The sequence below is a fragment of the Nicotiana tomentosiformis genome, chromosome 9 (genome assembly GCF_000390325.3).
Source record: "Nicotiana tomentosiformis chromosome 9, ASM39032v3, whole genome shotgun sequence".
Taxonomy (NCBI): domain Eukaryota; kingdom Viridiplantae; phylum Streptophyta; class Magnoliopsida; order Solanales; family Solanaceae; genus Nicotiana; species Nicotiana tomentosiformis.
This window is the reverse complement of record NC_090820.1, coordinates 22,912,418-22,934,161: the sequence shown is the minus strand read 5'-3', so window position 1 is coordinate 22,934,161 and position 21,744 is coordinate 22,912,418. Positions and strand designations below refer to the sequence as shown.

The window sequence follows — 21,744 nt, the reverse complement described above, 5'->3', positions numbered from 1 at the left end:
TATCCTTTCAATATGAGTTTTTCCTCAGTCATTAGTGTTATTTTATTCTCCATTATCTTGTCATTTTACATTATACCAAGCTTAAATGCCTATAACCTCCCAACAAATAATAAATCTTCTTGGGGCTTACCAAAAAGTGTAGTTAATATTACAAATTCCTTACCCAGTGGCCCTCCTTTGGTAATTCATTGTGCATCAAAAGATGATGATTTTGGATTTCACACACTTCAAATGCAAGATACATTCAGCTTTACATTCAAAAGAAATATTTTTGGAAGAACTTTGTATTTTTGTCACTTTTGGTGGGGTTCAAAGAATGTATCTATTGATGTGTTTAAAGGATATTCTTGCAGAAATAAAGCTTCACAAATAATATCGGAGTGTGACTACAGTGCCAGGGAAGATGGGATTTATTTATCATATGACATCTTTTTTGTGCCATATACAGATTTGATAACTAAGTGGTGATGACTAAGGTCTGATGTATTTTCATCGATCTCTTCAGTAATGAGTATCTTGTTTCTTATATATTTTTTCATGTATTTTTGCATTCCGAAAATGATAGTTGGAATTAGGGGTGTATATAGGTCGGGTTGGTTCGAATTTTCTAATTATCAAACCAAATCAGGGGCGGATCCAGTCCTCTAGCACCGGGTTCAACTGAACCCAGTACTTTTATTGCGGAGTATAAATTTATGTGTAAAAATTTATTAAAATTACAATAAATAGTAAATATGAACTCATAACTTTAAAAATATAATGATGTAATGCTAAAAACCTTAATGGTTGAACCCATAAAATTTAAATCTTGGATCCGCCTCTGAACCAAACCAATTATATCGGGTTATTAAATCTAAAAACCAAACCAAGCTAATAGAAGTCGGGTTTTTAAATCTCGATTTTTCTCGGGATTTTCGGGTTGTTTCAGGGTTTTTTTTCATAAAGTCTTCATAACACAAAATATAGAATTTGTGCTCCAAATATTTCTTTAATCCTAGTAAGACAGAACTATATAAGGTATTTTTTTAATAAAATAACATAAATATGAGATGATTCATGGCATTGTACTAAAATATTCAACAATAAAGATGAAAAAATTTAATAAGCCATAATGAAAACAAACATAATTTAAAATTACCAAAAAATTTAATAAGCCATAATGAAAACAAACATAATTTAAAATTACCAATAAGTTGCTAAAATAAGTATAACTCATATTATTTACATGAATAAACATTAAAGAAAAATAAGTTATGCATTTTATCTAAACCACGGAAAAATTAAAAAATAGATATCCAACACTATTTTCATTCACAGTACAATTGAATTGAATGACTTTTATTATCATTAGTATTGATTTGATTTTGGTTTAGGATTTATTTGAGTTACTAACATTTATGAACTATAAAACTTTTTGGAGCATCCAAAAATTATAAGTCCAAGCTTGAAATAATACGTTAAAAGATAAAATTATTAAAAAACTTAAGAAATATTTATAAACTACACTACAATAAATATTTTCATGTATTAAATATATTTAAAATTTCTATACATATAATGTCGGGTTGGTTTGGTTTCGGTTTGACTTTTTTTAGTTAAAACCAAACCAAACCAAATATCGTCATTTTTTTTCAACACCAAACCAATCAAACCAAACCATTAGGATTTTTTTCGGTTTGACTCGGATTATCGGGTTGGTGCGGTTTATCGGTTTCATTTGTATACCCCTAGTTGGAATATTGAAATAGGTCGAGGTCATTTTAGATATGATAAGACGATTCAGGTGAAAGGGATATGTTTAGGGGCGGAGGCAGAAGCCGAGCTATGGATTCGGTCGAACCCAATAGTTTTTGCCCAATAGTGTATTTCGTGTTGAGAATTTTATTAAATATGTAAAATTATTAAATTTAGAACCCAATCATTTACACTTAAAATCGTGTTTTAAAATTCAGAACCTTAAGGTTAAAATTCTGGCTCCGCATTTATATATGTTGAGCGTTTAAGGGATCTTACTCATTTGTTAGAAGAAAAAAAGCTTTCACAATAATGGTTGTTCCCAGAAGACACGACTAGTTTATTTGTGGTGTTCAAAGAAAAAGAGAATCTAAGCTACAGTGAGAGGCTATATTTGTAAAAATAAATAAAAGAGGCAAATTTGAAGGAGTGTAGCCTCAAAAAAGGTTATGTGGTGCAATTCTTTTCTCCATTAAGATCAAAAAAATTGCATGGGCGCCTTATTTGGCCGCTCCCATTTAACTTATATCCATTTTTTTAAAAAGTTTTAACTTGTATCCATTTTTTAAACAACTTCAAGCCCCTTTCTCCTCCTCCTTTGTCGTCTTCTTCTTATTCTTCTTCTTCGGGTGACAGAGATTTTATATGATGTTTGTGAACATATTTTAAGGTAGTTTATGATGATTTACAGTTGTGAGCTGTTATGACGTTTTATTTTTTACTATTGCTTAGGGTTTCTTCTTCTTCTTTTTCGTAATTGCAAAATTGGTTCATTAGATTTATTGTTGTTTTGACAAATTGATGACTGGGGTTCGTTCCCGATGATATTTGGAGGTTATGTTTCAAATTTTAGCTCATTTGGACTAGATTTAGGTATTAAATCGTATATTTGATTGTTACAATTCAAAGAATAAATTTCTGTTTCTGGGCAATTTGCACTTAACATTGGTTGCACTTCAGACCTTTTGGTCTTAAGTGCATCTGAATTGCAATTTTTTACTTCAAACTTATTGGCCTTAAATGTAGCAAAACGTTTATTGCACTTCAGACCTTTTGGCCTTAAGTGCATCTGAATTGCAATTTTTTACTTCAGACTTATTGGCCTTAAATGTAGCAAAACGTTTGTTGCACTTCAGACCTTTTGGCCTTAAGTGCATCTGAAGTGCAATTTTCACTTCAGACTTACTGGCCTTAAGTGCACGAAATCATTGGTCACAATTTAGACCTATTTGGCCTTAAGTGCATCTGAAGCGCAAATTTTCACTTCAAACTTATTGGCCTTAAGTGAATGAAAACGTTTGTTGCACTTCAGACTTTTTGGCCTTAAGTGCATCTGAAGTGCAATTTTTTCATTTCAGACTGATTTTTTTAAACTTCAGACCCGATAAGTCTGAAGTTGATCGTAAAGTGGATATATTTGCAAACTTTTTTGCAAAGTGGATATATGTTCAATTGTGATCCCAAAACCGGGTATATTGCAAAAGCCCCCATATAGATGCAACATAGCCCATCAGTAACATAATTGGGCCCATCTGACCAATTGCAATACTTTCGGGATCTTTACATAAATAGCCTGATGAATTAACTGTTCACTTTTTCTAGTCGGTATGTATATATTTTACACTAATAATATATAATTCTACATATATTATACATAAATTATATATATAACGATTGGGTGCCTACTACTTAAGTTAATTCTTCGATAGATCGTTTCAGTTACTACTTAAGAAAGAAGCGTGAATAATGGCATTTGAGTGTGTAAAGGCGTTACACCAAAGTGATACTGAAAAGAGTTACAAGTGCTGACCAAAGTTGTGTTCATATGTCGAGCTTTAAACCTCTCAGTAAAAATAAAAATTTACATTGGCCACATATTATGAAGTAATCCAGTAACGACGACTTTTATATTCATTTTACTTTATTTTGTGATTAAATTTTACAATGGAATTACTTTTCTGCCTTTTTATCCGAGCTACAATAATTGGGTTTCCCTAATATAATAATTTTATCATTACGTCTAGCAAGATTGACTAGAATATATTACTATTAATGTAATTGAGCACCAAATCAATATATTGTTGCGTTATTACCATAATCTTTCATCTAACATCATTTTTGCACCCACAGTTACTACGAAAAGTTACCAATTTTGGACAAAATAATAACAGCTATTATTCATTTCCAAACTAATTAGATTCTAATATATGAACTATTAAATATACATTTTACTGAATTTGGACTTGTATCATATTCCGATAATAAATTTTTTGAAAAGGTACAACAAGTCATAAATTATTTTTCATAAGGTCTATCTAAAACTTAAAACCTAAGAGCTGTAATGTCATTTTCAAAATTAAAAAGTTCAACAAAATTAAGAAAATTTATTCATTTTTTATTGACTTAATCATTGTTGCAGGTGTGTCACGTGCCATCAAAAGTACACGTGTCCGACTATAAAACCTTGCTGCAACGTCATATCTGTAACTGCTGGTGGGTAAAACAAATAATTAACGTCATAACAAAAAAAAAACAAAAGAAACACTAAAAAAGCAAAATAACAGAAATTTAAGAGCTGCAAATCTACAGAAAAAGAAAAAAATAGAAAAACATTTGAAAAGAGCCTTTTCTTTTTCTTTAACTTTCTCTTCTTCTTCTTCGATCCCATCAGAGCCCTTATTCTGAATCAAATTTAGGTTTTTTTCTTCATCATTTTCAAAATTCCAAATTTTGGCCCCTCAACTACTCGAATTTTTATCCATTTACCCCGAAATTGAGAATTGAATTTGTTGTTATTACTCACAATTATTTCTTGTATATGAAATGAAATGTAGATTTGATTGACCTGTTTTGTTATAAGAGAATCTGGAGTTAATTTTTTTAATTAGGGTTTTGGGACGAGGATTTAAGAGGAAAGTTTTGATTTTTCTGCGGTTTTGAATGGCGTCAGCTCAGGTGCTAAAAAAGCAAGAGCATTTGCAAGCTGGGAAAAAGAAGGTATTTGAGTTTTTTTTTTTGAATCTTAGAAAAGAGATGCTTTGGTTTGGTTTAGGGATTTACTTTTTAAGGTTGTAGGATTACTTAATTTACTTGATCGTCTGCAAATTAATGTTTAATTTGTAGATAATAATAATGAGCTGAATTCTATGCGTGGAGAAGGTTTATATTGAATCATATTCTACTTCTGATTGGTTACAAGTTGGAGTGTGGTAAAGAAATCTCTTATTTTGAATTATCATAAGTACCTTTGAATTGTTATCACCTAGTTGAAGTTTATGGACTCCCTTTTCAAGAACGTGACACACCGAGTCAGATCCAGGATTTAAACTTTATGAGTTTGGGATGTCATTGAACCCACTAAGCATTTGAGTTACTGAGTTAGAAATTTAATATTACATATTTAGAAGCTCAGTTGAACCCGTAACTCGTACTGTAACGGGAAATTTTAGGTGCATTGTCTATTTATCCTTTATCATCCATAAACAAGGATTGCGACATGGCTTTTGATTTGTGAAAATGGTGCAATTTCAATTATCATGTATGAAGTTAAAACACATCAAGACTAAGATTTGAGGTTGTAGCTTGAGAAGGTGCTTTTTGTTGGTTGGATAAATTCTAGATTTTCAAACTGTTATAGACAGTTCTACTCGAGTGAGGCTGGCAGTGAAAGATATCATTGCCTAGATCATCTTCTATAAGGATTAAGGGCATTCTTTCCTTATCAAAAAAAAAAAAGGATCATCTTTTATAAGGGCAGATCTTATAATGTCACAATACTTGAATGAAACTAGCATGAAATGAATCTGATGGGTGATACTTTTTCAAAGACTTTGTTATACAAAGATTTGATACTCGGAAATATATAATCAGGTAAAGCTGGCCAGGGATTGATTTAGATGATAGAAAACCTTTGAGCCTAATGTGAAGCATCAGCGCTGATCAATCTGATCTTTCAGGTAGAAGTGAACATTAGCTGTGTTGAGATAGCTGTTTTTTTTCTTTTTTGCTTATCCCTATAGCTGACAATACTGCATAACTGGTACTATTGATTTCAGAACATCTTCTATTAAGGCAGTAGTTACAGGGTGTATACTCGTAAAAGAATTGTCTTTCGTCAGTACAAAGATTCTAATATGTTGGCTGACTGGTTTTGGGTGGGGTACACGTTCTCTTCCTCATCTGCAACCAGGTTTTGGTGTCCTATACTACGACATTGGTGCTGATGTCTTTCGAAAGCACATTGGTGCAGATATCTTCTGAAAGACCGCGCCTTAAAAGCTCCGGACGCCATCTTTCAAAATGTTAATCTGTTCTACACTTTGCCGTTGTTTAACAATTTAAATACTTGTGACATCAAGAACTGCAAAAAAATATGAGTTGGTGTTGTCCCACAAGCTGTGGCATCCTGCTAAAATTATGGTTATCATCATACCAACATCTAGATTAATCTTCTTTCGTATTAAAAGAGGTTGTTGGCTGCTCCCTTTTTTTCTATTGTTTCGACTTCACTAAATTGCTATTGCCTTGTCTATGTTCTGAACATCACCTGCTTTTGGTCTTTATAGAATTTGGTGCAATTCTTATTTATCTGATACTTTTGCAACTGTATCATTTGCAGCTAGAGGAGTTTCGCAAGAAGAGAGCAGCAGAGAAGGCTAAAAAGTCGACTCCAAATAGTCAACAGCTTGCTTCTGATGGAGGCGTAGAGAATCAATCTTCGGGAAATGAACACTCTAGAATTAAGGACTCCAGTGGAGCTGGTACATCTGATACTGTTGACAGATCTGTTCTAGAACCTTCTGAAGTACATGCTAAGCATGATTTAGCGAAGCCTGATATTACCCAGAAGTCTGATTCAATTTTTCGCCAAGATGCTAATGCTGGTGCTACGGCTAGTTTGTACAAGTACAACGATGATGCTGTTCTAACTTCTGCTGTTCGTGCCAACAGTTATGATTTTGGTTCTTCCATCTCAGCGTTATCTCATTTAGAAGATAAAGGGTCTAAAAGTGATGAGAATCTTAAGGTTTCTGAAAGAGTTAGTGATACTTATGACTCCACTGAGAAGAGGGAGAATGATGGGGCCTTAGAAGGTCTTCCATTCGGATTTACGACTAATCACTCTACAGCCATTTTTCCGTCATCGTCCCCCAATAATGACAGAATTTCAAGTCAGTTCACTTATGATGATCTGGGTAAAAGCATATCAGAGGAGAATCATGCAAAGGATCATTCTGTAACTAATGATGGTACTTATCATGCTTTTCCAGAAAATGTCTCACCTTCAAATTCATTTGGTTCTCATCAAGACAAGCCAAGTTATACAGATCGCTGGACTAGTGGCATGAGTTCCTCTTCATATGGTGGTAATTTTCTTGGTTATAATGTATCTGTTCTGCACCTGAAGGACCTTTGTTTCCATAATTTCTTTATCTCCTTTTCTCCATTCTTCTATGGTTTCTTTGACCCAGCGAACCGATTAGTGTAGTGCACTATTTACTTTGCCACATTGATGGTGCACAATCTGATATCTATATCCCCTTTTTTGGTAGATTACATGCCTCGTGCTACCAGTGTCACAAAATTTTATCCTGAAGTTGGGCGAAATGATGTTGCTGTGGGATCTAGTAATTTTGTGGTGCCTGATAAAGGATACAGCCAGTTAAGCAGCTCCGGTATTGACTTGACTAAAACTTCTCCTTGGGCGTCGGACTCCAAGTATGACGGTTTTAGTTTTGATGCTAGAAGTTCTTCTAGTTACTCACAGATGTCTCCGCCCACAACTGGGGCAACTGGGAGGAGATCTCCATCTTTCCTTGATTCCATCAACATTTCAAAAGTTTCTGCTGCATCCCTTCCCTCAATAGGATCATTCGCTACAGACATGTATGACTTGGTTCACCCTAAGGACAGTCTGGGTTCATCAAATTCTGAGAACTTGACAAAACCTTCAAAAATTACTGGTAATGGGGTGGATCCATACAAGCATGCTGTTGAGAAAGATGTGGGAAACATGGACAGTAGACATTCATTTTACTCACAAAAGCAAAATGAAGATTTTGCTGCTTTAGAACAGGTTATTATACAATTTTCCCTGTTTTACATAGTAGGTCTACAATTGTTGAATACCATTTACCTACAGAAGCTCAAATTGCTCCTTACTTCCTGGCTTTTGGGTTGGCATATATTCTTATTGCCCACTTTAGTGAGAACATTGGGCCGGAAACAAATGCTGTCCAGTCACCAACAATGTGATGCTTCTCATAAAGCAGATTGCATATTCAGCTACCAAAATTTCCTAAGTACCATGAATTGGTTCAAATAATGGGCAATTGATAGGCACAAGATTTAGAGTTTCCTACTCAGTTGACTGTGAAAACTAACTATTTCGTTGTTTCAGGCCGCTGTCAAAAATAGCAATTTCATGAAATTCAAGTTGTTAGCCACAATGGGTGTAAACTAGGATGTAGAAACTCTACTCATAACAACAGATCTTGGTACAATTTTAGATGAACTGCTAATATAGGGCATGCTAACATAGAGTTGTGTTTTGTCTAAGAGCATGTTAGATCAATTAGGTAGCGTGAAAATACTTTGACAAAAGAAAGAAAAAAGAATGATGTCTGGTGCTTTTTATTTATTTATTTATATTTATGAAAAACTGAAGAATAATATACCTTATTCTCAAGGTTTTCTTTTGGAGTAAATGAGTAATAAACATATGATCTCTATCAAATAGAAGATATTAAGTGCTGGTCAGTGTTATCAAAGGCGAAAAGCGCAAAAAAGCTCTAAGGCCCGTTGGGGCTTTAAGCGCAAAGCGCAAATAAAACGTGAGCTGTAATGAAAAAAAGCGCAACTGGATTAAGAAGTAAAAATATGTATATGTAGTCCAAGACCAACAATTATAAGCAAGAATAACAAATATATGGAAAAAAAATTGAAGAAAAAATAACGATAAAGTGAAATATCAATTGTTCAGTGTCGCATTTTCAGGATTACACTCAGTGGCAAGGAAAGTATGCCTTAGATCCTTGATGCAACACTGAAGCATCCGCAAAGCGAGGCGCAGTGCTCAACATGTTCTGAGCCTCGCTTTAGGGCTTAAGCGCGCCTTTGACAACACTGGTGCTAGTGAAGGTTCTAAAATAGTGCACACTGTCTAACATGTGGAAATAATGCCATCCACTTTAAGAGATTCATTAGCCAGAGCTTTATTTAATTTGCACCTTGTAATATATATGGTAGGCGAGTAGCAAGTTCAAATCCTGCTGGGGAACCAGGTCTGGTATTCATGTGGAGACGGTTGAAGCCTTGAAGGAGCGATGCCCCATTATCTACTGACTTTTGTAACCGGAGCCTATGGTTTTGTCGTTTATTAATATATATACACACACACACACACACATACATACATATTTACATATGTGCATATACAATTTAAGCTGGAAAAAGAGAAATAATGTCAGGTATGTTGAATGTGCTGAAAGGTAATTTGATGCGAACTGAACACTGCCCAATGCCCAATCATGTTTCTTTTCTTTAATTGTGAACTACAGAATGTCCTGTGCATTTATTAAGCTAAAAGAGTTTTTTCCTGCAGTGAACGGATATGAGTAATAAACACACACCTTGTTGCTTCATTCAAATAATACTGTCAAGATTTTTGAAGGTCTCATGCATTTGTTTATTTTTCTTGTTCCAATAAAAGAATGGTGCCATGCATTTGTACATATCCAGGGTTGATGGAGCTAAAAGAAAAAGATAGAATAGGTATTTCTGGTGTATACTAATAATTAAAGGACACTTGAACTTCATCATTCAGATAATATCCAAAATCAAGAATTGGCATCTTCCGTTTCTATTGAGGGGCGGGACAGCCTATGGCAAGAAAAAGACAGGGACATGCGTGACCCATATTTGTCCGGATATAGGATTTTGTATAGGATCTGCAGTGGTAAACAGTAACATGCTCTATGCTTATTTTCTACAGCATATTGAAGATTTAACACAAGAGAAGTTCTCCTTACAACGCGCTCTTGAGGCTTCACGAGCTCTAGCAGAGTCTCTAGCTGCTGAAAATTCAACTCTGACAGATAGTTATAACCAACAGGTATACTTTCATACTTCTGCATTTATTCAGAACTGTCAAAAGTCAAAACTTAGCAGGCTTTCCATAGGGAAGCATATGCAAGCTTAAAATATATGTTACATAGGCCATGTTGTTTCCAAACCCAATGAGAAGCTTTCAGATTAACTGTTGGCAAAATAGAAGTTCTGATTCTCCCTTATACAACTGGTCAGCATTATTATGTGTCAGCTGTTTTCTTATGGTAACTTGTACATTAATTATTTTCTACATTCTACATTTTTGTTGTCAAACCTAATGCATTACTAAAGGATTACGTGCCATCCTCATGGTTTTCTGGTAGAAGTATGTAATGAGTATTGTACGACTATTCTTTTCATGCGTTTTTGATGTAAATCCTAAAATCATTATCAAAGAAATAGTGTCGTTTTCTTATACCAGTGTTAGGTACTAACATAGAATAACTAAGTCAAAATTGTTACATCCTGTCTTTATAGTGTTCATAAAAGTGTTCATCGAGTCCCTTTAGTCTAAGATATAAATTACATGAGAACTTGCTGGCATATATTGATAGAGAAATATAAATTAAAATGGACTACAAAGTCATGGAAAAAATGTTGCAAGCAGAAAGGCACCAAAGTAAACTAGAGTAATGGGGCTTTTGTTGTTGTTGGTGGGTCGTGCTGCCAACATTAATCTCATAATAACATTTTGACTGGATAAATAATATAGGATCCCAAGACAACTCTCATTGTTACGTCCTAGTGGCATACCTACTCTATAAGCTATTTACTTGAGCACGTTTGGCGTAGCTGATTAAAAGTAGCTGAAGAGCATCAAGTGCCGAAAAACACTTTTTAAGTGGTGAACCTGAATCTATAAATAAGTAATTACATGGTTGGATAGAAGTGCTGAAGTTAATAATAAGCAATTAATGTGTTCGGTAAAAAAGTTCGCACTATTTTATTAAGATGATTGAAATGCTCTTAAAGCTATTTACAAAAAATATAAACGTAAAAGTATCATTACATGGAAAAAGATCAACAATGGAAATGGATTGGAGAGGGAGTTTTGGGTTTTGTTCTATCAAGCGTTGGGGATAAAATAATACTTTTGAAGGGCTTTATCAGAAAAAGTACTACCTTTTTTCAATTTATGTGACATATTTTCCTTGTTAGTTCATTCCAAAAAGAATAACACATTTCTATATTTGGAAACATTTTACCCATTTTACTCTTAATGAGAAGCTTTATAGTCACACAAATGTATGGCCCCACAAAGCTTTTACCCTTTAAGCTTAAGACCACAAGTTCCAAATTTCTTCTCTTTTCTCTTAAACTCCGTGCCGAGTCAAAGTACGTCACATAAATTGAAACGGAGGGAGTGATACTTTTGAAGGTGACCAACTTATGGATTTTGGTTTATTTTGCTTATAAATGCTTGTCTTATAAGCACTTTTCATGTTTACTAAATGCTTAGATAAGCCAAAAGTGCTTATAAGATGGTTTCCACCAGCTTAAGAGCTTATCCAAACACCCACTTATTTTCTTCATAGTTAAAATACCTTTTATGCAATATATGCTAGTGAAGATTAGCTCTGGGTCAGTGTCTAAATGTCTTCTTGGAGGCATGATCGAAGAGCTAACTTACCTTGAAAGCTACATCAGTGTGAGAATGAACTACATAGAGCTTCATAGACAACTATGCACTAGTCTGCACTTGGCCCCTGTGTAGGTTCTGATCTGAGTAGTTATGTTACATGGAACGAGTACGGGTATCCGATACGCTGTGCAGATTCATCATTATTTAAATCTTGAACTCTAGGATACAAATATAGGTGCAGTTGGCAAGACATGGCTAGTAGATGTATACATATCTCAGTATTAATTGAAAAGTCATAGAACTAGAACAAGTGTGTGCCTTAGGTGTGTGTGTTTGTTTATCTACATATGTATATTTAGCAATAATTATGAGAATGAAAATAAAAAACTGGAGTTGCAGGGCAATAAGCTCTCGTCAGAGAGCTTCAGAGACAACAATGCGCTAGTCGGGCACTTGGCCCCTGTTTAGGTTTTGATCTGAGTAGCTAAGTTACATGGAGATGGGCACAGATATCCAATACGGGTGTGGATTTAGAAGTTAGATTCATCATCATTTAAATCCTAAAATTCTAGAATACGAATAAGAATATGGTGCCAATCCTATGCGTATCCCACACTCACACCCAAATCCTGCTGGATCAGACATGGTGTGGCAGGTGGTTTTGAAGGACTTGTGTAGCATAGCTGAACAGTTAATTAGTCACCTGTCAAAGCTAAAGGTTGTTAAGAAGTGCTGATCATAAAATTTGAAAAAGGACTTTTTGAGTCCACATCAGTTTATGAATTATATTCTCCTTTCTCTTGGTTGAGTTTTAGTTCGTATGTGTGCTTTTTTTTTTTTTTTTTAAAAATCATTTTGCAATACATCTACATGACCAGTTCATATGGCTGGCCTCTCCTTGAAAATCTTTACACTTTTGGTAATGATGTGTGTGCCTTTACATTTTGCAATAAATCTACATGACCTGTATTTTCTTTTGCAGGGAAGTTTTGTTGCCCAACTAAAGGCTGAGATGGAGAAGTTGCAGGAGGAGATTAAAGTTCATCTGGTCTGTACAATCTTGTTCTGTTTCCGCAACATATTTGAAATGTTGAACTTCTGGAAGTTGTTATTGATGACTTGCGTTTATTATCATTTTTTATAAGGACTTGTATTTATAATCTAGGCACCTTTTAAAGTTTGTTTTATTCTGTTTGATTATTATTTATTATATTTATTATTATTATGATTAGTGCACCCTTGAAAACAACATAACAACATTCCTTTTGAAAAAAAAAAGAATCTATTCGAGGGGAAGAGGACTCGAACCTCCACGCTATTTAGCACGAAATTTTGAGTCTCGTGTGTCTACTACTACTACTACTATTATTATTATTATTATTATGTATATCTGACTTATTCACTTTTTATTTTTATTTGGTAATGATGATGACATGAGTTGAGCCTAAATGGAGATTCATATAGCTGACCCCAATTTGTTTTGTAGCTGAGGCGTAGTTGTTGTTGTGTTTTATTCCCTTTGATATATCAAGAAGTATTACTGATCAATTTGTTTTGGGGTTGTTGATGTGACATCTTAAAAGTTAGCATCCAGCACTATACAGATTGGAAGAGAACTAGTTTAAAGACGTTCTTTATCTTCTAACAGACTTGATTTGCTCTATGTAAAAGTTAGAAAGTGAAGCAATATATACTGGTTATCCGAATCTTCCATTTCTTTGCTTCCTACTTCTTTTTCCCTTTCTGTGGAGTGTGCAATAGTAATATGGTTTTAACTCTTTAGAGTACAAATGATTTATTAAATGATCAAGAGAGTTGATTGGTAGTTGAAGAATTTAACATGGTTGCTTCTCAAGTATGTCACACTAGTATCTATTACTCCCTTTGTTTCATTTTGTATGACACTTTTCCTTATTAGTCCGTTCCAAAAGAAAGACACCTTTTTATATTTGGAAACTTTTAAATTTTAAACTTCCAAATTTACCCGTATGACATGCTCTTATAACCATAGAAATGTTATGTGATGTTTAAGACCACAAGTTTTGAGGGTGCTTTTGATATGTACCGGAAGTCTTTCTTTCTTTTTAAAACTATTTGCGCAGTTAAAGACCACCTTTTAAAATGAATCAGAGGGAGCATTTATCAATTTGTTTTTTTCTTTACTCAAATTTCTGTCTTTCATGATCAAACCTTAGTCCTTGTTCCGCACTTTTTTTGATCTGGCTTCATTAAGTTTGTTTACCATCTCATAGTCTGACATTTGGTCTGGCAAATGGTAACGGATTCCCTAACTGATTGTGAATGGTTCTCCAGATTTAAATTTTGTCAAGAGGCATACATTTTGAGGTATCTGTAAAAACCTGTTGAAGAATGTATTTAATCACCTTACTTATCAAAAAAATGTACTTGAGCATCTAAACTCTGGTTACATATATCTAGGATCTTCTGGCCAAGGTTTCTGGAGCTATATGATGTACTAATTTCATTTATTGTCTTTGTTTAGATGAGTTGTGTGCCATCTATACATGGAAAACTTGCTCTTTTTTCTTTCCATCAATTTTTGTAATCAGATGGCTGGATGAGTCAGTAGCTTTCAGTATTATTGTAATTTGAGGTATATGATTTGCTTTCTTTATTGAATTCAATGTAACTAGGGTGAACTTGAAGCCGTGAAAATGGAATATACAAATGTACAATTGGAATGTAATGCTGCTGATGAACGCGCCAAGTTGTTGGCGTCCGAAGTGATTGGCTTGGAAGAGAAGGTAATTAACTGCAGTATTCCCTTCTGTTGACCCAAATAATTTGTTAGGCGTGTCTATATCAATATAATTTGTTAGGCATGTCTATATCAATATAATTTGTTAGGCATGTATTGACTTTAAAGTGATTTAACACTACTTCCTCTTTGTTACTGGTTTCACATTGAAATTTGAAACTTGTTTAACTTCGTCATCATAGCTTGAATTAGTGTAATGTCATTTCATTTTTAATTATAATTTAGTGAAAGTCATGGTGTATAAATAAGTTGACTGTATTGACTTTGAAATAAGGAATTATAGACTTTATGTTTCACTATCTAATTGTTTTGTTTTGAATTATAAGTCGGGTTTGTTCAATGTAAAACAAAACTTAAGCTGTTTAAGGTGGAGCATAATGTCTGGAGCATTTTTACCTTATCAGACATCAGGTGTTTAATCACTTAATACTTATTCAGTTCAAATGGTAACAGCATTTCTTGCAAACGTATGCTATTCTTGTAGTTCACATTTTTGTATGGAAAAAATAATTCTTTGTCAAAGAAATTGATTGTTAAGTAACTGCAAAGAAAATTGAAACTGGCTTCTCCAGATGTCTGCAAAACAGTTTGTGTTATTTCACTGATTTGTTTAAACTATCTTCTACCAAGTATTCCAAGATGATGTCTTGTTAATGTTTCTCACATATAATACTATGGCAGTTAAGAGGGAAATCCGGTCTTTTCTTCCAGCTTTCTGATGGTCTAAGGATAACGGTTAACTTAACTTATAGTTACTTAAATCAATAATGCTAGTCTTGGGTGATTGAGATGTCCAACCAGTGTATTCTTTTTTACCCGTCCTTTTAGGTAAGTGAATGCTGTTGCTTTTTTCTCTCTTTTTCTTTTTCGTGTTTCTTTCCTGGGGATATAGAATCTTTGCCAACTAAATATGAACTCTCTTTTGTGCCTGTTCTTTCTTTTTATTTTCTCCCATTCTGTTTGTAAAAAAATGTTATTGACAATTGGCTGAGACCGTAACTTTTGTTCTTTTTTTAATTTTTTTAATTATGGGATAGATTATTTTTTCTGGTCTTTATATTTTTGTCTACAACATTTTGTAGGCACTTCGTCTAAGATCTAATGAGCTTAAACTGGAGAAAGAGTTGGAGAAGTCACAAGCTGAACTGTCTTCTTTCAAGTATGTTCGAGGCTTGACTGTAAATTAATTAAGGCCGTCATGTTTCCACATAACTTTGTTCTGGTTATAGTTGTCATTTTCTTCTGTTCTCCATTTTCCTCCCTCCTGTCATTTAGACTCCCCACCCTTTTAGAGTGGGCATGCATCTTTTCATTTTGTAAAGTTGTAAAATTTTTCTCTGGTTTCTTTTTGGTGTACCTATGAGGTCCCTATTTGTATAGATAATCTGGTTTTCTTCATTGAGAACCATGTTTTGGTGTAGGTTCTCTTTTGTTGGCATACAACTTGTATACGGGGTTCTCCCCTTCTTTTAATAAAATTATTTACCTTGTCAAAAAAATAAAAAAGAGGGAGCTGAGTTGTGGTTTAATTGTTTCTTGGTAATGGAAATACTGATTGTTTGATGAATATGAAAAAGATATGCCAAATGGTGGCAGAATGTATTGCTTTTACTTATGATACTTCTAAAAAATTCGTGGCTTCTGAAATTAACTAGTTGGAAATCATATTGAGCAGCTGCATGTATATGATCTCATACTAATCTGTATTGGCATAAAAGTTTTAGCGTTGAAGTGAATGTGGGTAGTGAATATCAGAATAAAAAAGTTGAATCTTTTTCCCATTGTCATTAACCTTTAGATATCTATGGAGATGTGTATTGATCTCACTTAACTCTCTATCTTCCTGCAGGAAGAAAATTTCTAGCCTTGAAAAAGATCGTCAAGATCTGCAATCAACAATTGATGCTTTAAAAGAAGGTAAGATATGGCTATATCTGCTTGTGCGTACAGAAAAAGCAGTTTGCTTTTTTTATTGGAATTCAGTGTGTCTGCAGGGACACATATGTTGTGTCATTTTGACAAGTTTCACTGCCTTCAATTTTCTTAAATATACATCCCAGGTTCGATAAATACATCCAACTATCACAAATAAAATCATTAATCACACTCTGTTCAAAACGATTAAAAAAAAAGAGATTACACTCAGTTCAATAAGTACACAATAAGCCACAAAAAAAAGTATGTAATACTGCCTATTCTGTTGGCAAAATGGTTCCGAATTTCTTAATTATTTGTGATATTCTAGCTGTAATATCCCAACATTGGTTGCGTTTTGGGAGAAATATAGGTCAACACGTCTGCAGCCTGGTCATTTGATTAAGATAAAGTACCAAAAATAATTTTATTGGCTGGACTTATTATGCATATTCTCATGGAAGCAGTCGTCCAAAGAGTCTATAGGACTCCAAAGAGCAGCTTCCGAGTACCAACAACGAGTACTTTGTTATTGCTTCAAACCAATGAACAGTATCTTCTGACTGTTCATTTTGTTTATTTATGGTACCCTGGCTCCCTTTTTTGGATAAGTTATAGCAGCCTCGCTCCTTCAAGCCATTGAGGGGAAGGACCATTAAGATGCGAGCACTTCGTTTATCTGTAGATCATTTCATCATGCTGGAGTTAAAAATATTCGTCTGCTCCGTCATTGTGGTTAATTTTGTCTTTTCTTCGAATTCTTTTTGCACCCAGATGGTGTCTTTCCACAGGAAATGATTGATCTGTCATCCTTTTTTCTCCCTTTTGTAACAAACTTTAATATTTCATGGCTGTATTTCTCTGATGAACGATCTGAGACTTGAACCTTACAAAATTTTGGAGCTTTATGGCTCTGTCACTTCCAAGTAGGGCAAAATGCTGCAGAAGTTATTATTTCTAAACTATTTTTTTTGTGACTCTTGAAGTGATCTTTGGTTGTCAATATCCTTCCTACCTTTTCCTAATTTCTCTTTAATATGCTTAGTGTTGTGAGGCAATCTCTTTTCTCCATCATATGCTTAATTCCTTTATGTTTCCTGATTCTTCTTCCCAACAGAAAAGAAGCTTTTGCAGTCCAAATTCCTAAAAGCTTCTGCTAATGGCAAGTCAGTTGATCCTAGCAGGAGTATGCCGGCAAAAATAGATGTATCAACTTCAACAGAGGATCTCTGTATGTATTTCAAATTTCTCAAATTACTGCCTCATATCATTTGAAGGCCACTTTTTATCATTGAATTGCTTTTTATATATTCATAGATTTCAAATTGTGTCCATTCAGGTGAAGATACTATCGCAAGTAGTGCCATAAATGACCCTAATTTGGTTGGTGCTGATGGCCCCGCCTTCTCTTCTCTGCCTGATTTTGGGCAGCTTAGTCTTGAAAGTTTGTCACTGGCCATTCCTGCAGATCAGATTAGGATGATCCAAAACATTAATACATTAATTTCTGAGGTAGCATGATATCCTTGAGACTGATCATTTTCTACACCCTCTAATTTAGTCCTATCTTCTTTGCTCCAAATAAAATCAGGCGTTCATGACTATCAAATAACTAAAAATTGCACTACTTGGAATGATTACAGTTAGCCTTGGAGAAAGACGAATTGACAAAAGCCCTGTCAGTCGAATCTTCTCAGAGCTCGAAATTGAAGGTAATTTGAACCGATGTGCTAGACGGCAATCTCATTCTCTGCTTTTTCCTTTTCTTTTTACCTGAAATTTTTTATTCCTTTCTTTTTCCCCTTTGTTATCTGTGAGTAAACTACATGCATATTTCTTTGGTCATGTATGGACTACTAATCTCTAAAAACTCATCCTCTCCAACATGCCCAGACATTCTTTTTAATATCTGGCCAGCTTCATGTAGTGTTTGTGTTAGAAGTCCCGCATTAATCTTCTTGAGGTTCATAGCTAGTTTAAAGGTGGATACTAATAATTTTGTTTCTCTCATTATAATATTCTTGGGGGATTTTCCTTCTGTTCCTTTTGGGTGTCAAGGAGTTAAACAAGGACTTAACTCGAAAGCTTGAAGCTCAAACTCAAAGACTGGAGCTTTTAACAGCTCAAAGCATGGCAAATGATAACAGCCAAGCAAGGCAACCAGATTCAGTGTCTGTACATGACAATATGGCGTATGCTGATGAAGGAGATGAGGTAACTTAACATATGTTGCTTTGTAAGCCTTTTACTGATATGACTTCTAATTACTGCTTTTATGTGCTTCGCTAGCCTTCTAAAGATGTTTTGTTACCTTTCCATCTTTCAATTTTAATAGTTCTACACTTCTGCTGTTACCTTTCTTCGTAAAGGGAACTTAAATGATAAGGCCTCTATGCTCTAGGATTCCTTATTTAAAATTCATCTGTGTTAAATGCTAAACTACATTGATTATAGCAAGCTAAGAAAGACTTGAGTTTGAACTTGACTCTTTCTCTTGGAGTCAAGTTGCTGGAAATTATCCAATCTGGCATCAGGCTGTTAATCTTGCATGTTGGTGCATATCGCCAAGCTGATAATATCCAGTATGATTAGTTTGGTGGTTGCTGTAATTTTTCCTTTTTATCTTCTTTTTTGTTTCTTTTTTTGCATGTCGTTTGGATCAGGTGGTGGAACGGGTCTTGGGATGGATCATGAAGCTTTTTCCTGGAGGGCCATCAAGACGGCGAACCAGCAAGCTTCTTTAATCTTCATGGCACGAGTATGATGACGAGTGTTTTCTTGTGAAAAGCTAGCCTTTTGCTCCTCTCCAGCCTGTATTTTTGGTAGCCAGACGGAGTCCAGATTTTGTACATTATCCATGGTTTAGACACACACCCCATTTTTTTTTTCCACCAGAGAAGCAAATTGTATCTAAGAGGCATATCAGAAGATGGGATAGCCAGTTCTAGACAGTTTTGGCAATTGTATCTAAGAGGCATATCGGAAGATGGGATAGCCTGTTCTAGACAGTTTTGGCAATTGTATCTAAGAGGCATATCGGAAGATGGGATAGCCAGTTCTCGACAGTTTTGGCAATAAACATGATTTCGTTGTATACAAGGATTCGTTTATCAAACATTGTAATGAAGATTAGAGACGAAGAAAGATTTGGGGACTTCTACATGATGTATTTCCAGAAGATGTGTTTAATTGTCAATCACGAGAAGAAAAGGTTCAAATGTACTTTTTTCTTTTCTGGAAATGATATTTCTTTTTATATAAATATTATCTTCCTTATGTTGTATTTGCTGAAAACTGGGGCTTTAAGTAGCCCAATATATTAAAAAGATGTTTTTGGCTGTCCTTTGTACTTGCTCTGGAACCAGAATTCCATTAGTTTTTCCATTTAATTTATTATAATATTGTGTGTTCTTTGTTCTAGACAAGCGATTTATAACTCAGTTGAATCGCGATTTTGGTTCTTCCTTTCCAAGTGCAATGCATGTCCAACAAATGGGTTTACAATATTTTTTTAATGATAATGGTGTTCGAGCTAGTTTATACGTGCCTCAACCTATTTTATTCGAGCATAAATATTGAGTAACTCTGCCAAGAACAAATATGATAATTACATCATTGGTTTATAAAGTAAGATAAACCCGAAAAAATTGTTGAAGGTATTCAAATATAAAACCAAAATCCATTATTTAATATTTCTTCTATTAAAATTAATTGTCCAAGGTTGATTTTGATGGTCAAAATGAAGAATTTGGCAGTTGTATTATTCATAGTTACTCTTTGCAACCTAACGTCAATTATTTGAATATAACATATTATAGCCTGAAATTTTTGAACAAAAAACTTAGAAAAAAATAGTACTCCTAAAATTAATCAATTTGACCTTTTAAGATACCGAGCACGGACAGATGATTTTCTTTAAATATTTCATCTTCCACCATATAATTTTGTTGGGCGACACGGAGTGAGTATTTTTTTTTTTGGTAATCTTTTCACTGTTTTTAAAAATTATAAAATTGATTAATTTAGGTTTGCGCCATCTAAACTCGACAAACTGCTGATTTATGAAAATGCTTGTTTTGGAAATGTTCTTTTGAACTTATTCACGCTTCTTTTTATAATCCTCATATATTTCACTGTTCCTTAAATATATTTTTATAAAAATTATTGTTAATCAAAGATTCAGAGTTACTGCTTCTTTTCTATTTTTCATTAAACCGCATTAAGGAACGTGGTATACAAAATGTTAGTAAATGATATAATTACAGTTCCATTTGCCTGTACTAGTCTTGTGAATGTTTGGACGCTCAAACCACAAAAGATGAACCAAATTGTTAAATAAAATCTGTTTGTTTTTGACTTTTTTCTTAATTCTCTCTAATGATAATTAGTATTACTTGCAGTATTTACATGGTTGTCTTGTAGTAGCATTTAATTAGTTGAAAAAATTTATTTATTAGTACACCAGCTATTTATAATAATGCAACATTACACTAATATTATACGGTTTGGTTGTGGAAATGAGCGAGTAATCCCACACCGTTATTGAACAATTCTTTTTTCCCAGTTATAATAGCCAAAGGAGGCAACACTATTCGCCGAGCTCAGTAATGTGGGCTTGTAACCCAAATGGGGGTAATAATGTGGTGGAATGTTGGGCCGTTCCAGATGGTAGGGCTTGGTGGGCTAATTTCTGGCCTGCCCTGTCCAAGCACAGAGTTGGGTCACGTGGCCCAAGAAGTGGGGCGGACCGCGTGAGGCTGGTTTCACAGAGCAACGAATAGCTCCCCTTCTGTGCAGTGGAAGGATAATGGGCCGGTGTTCTCCAGGCCCAACAAATGCCTGATGGGCTGCTCCAATTAAACCACCACTTTTTGACTTGGCCCAGCCTATATAATGTTTTTTTTGGTCGACAAAATATTTCTCTATCAAATTAAAATAGCACGGACTTGCTAGTTTTCAGACTAATAATTAAAAAATAGCCATTTTTTGCAAAGTCATTGAAAAATAGTCACTATTTTGCTGCAACACGGAAAATTCCAGCATAATATACTGGAGATTGGTGCACATGTGTATGAACTTCCAACATATTATGCTGGAACTCCAATACACGGAAAGTTTCAACATAAAGTCACTATTTTGCTGCAACACGAAAAATTTCAGAATAATATACTGGAGATTGGTGCACATGTGTATGAACTTCCAACATATTATGCTGGAACTCCAATAACGGAAAGTTCCAACATAATATATTGGAGATTGGAGCACATATGTATGAACTTCCAGCATATTATGCTAGACTAGTATATTATACTAGAACTCTAGTATATTATGCTGGAATATTTTCCGGATTTTGAACAGTTTTTTCGTTCAAATTTATCTTTATATGAAAAGTGGATAAATTTCAATTACTTTTGAAACTGTGACTATTTTTCAATCACCACTTGTAAATCTGGCTATTTTTTGAATTTTACCAAAATTAACTTCTTAACCATTATTTTACTAATTTTTCTGTTACCACTTAGATACTACTCCATCTGGTTCATAATAAGTGATTTTTAGTCTTTTTATTTTGGTCCAAAATAAATAACCTTTTGTATAATCAAAAAAGAATTAACTTTGGTTTTTC

The 21,744-nt window shown here is 34.2% G+C and overlaps 1 protein-coding gene across 1 annotated transcript; it reads left to right on the top strand.

The window, feature by feature from the left end:
• Positions 1 to 4,291: 4,291 nt before the first annotated feature.
• Positions 4,292 to 19,460, top strand: LOC104115142 (protein BLISTER-like). The gene is made up of 13 exons (XM_009625725.4): positions 4,292 to 4,731; positions 6,353 to 7,100; positions 7,287 to 7,810; positions 9,728 to 9,847; positions 12,408 to 12,473; positions 14,080 to 14,190; positions 15,287 to 15,363; positions 16,054 to 16,121; positions 17,236 to 17,349; positions 17,458 to 17,630; positions 17,762 to 17,830; positions 18,177 to 18,332; positions 18,782 to 19,460. The coding sequence occupies exons 1-13, from the start codon at positions 4,675 to 4,677 to the stop codon at positions 18,860 to 18,862; spliced, it is 2,364 nt and encodes a 787-aa protein (XP_009624020.1). The 5' UTR covers positions 4,292 to 4,674; the 3' UTR covers positions 18,863 to 19,460.
• The last annotated feature ends 2,284 nt before the right edge of the window (positions 19,461 to 21,744 follow it).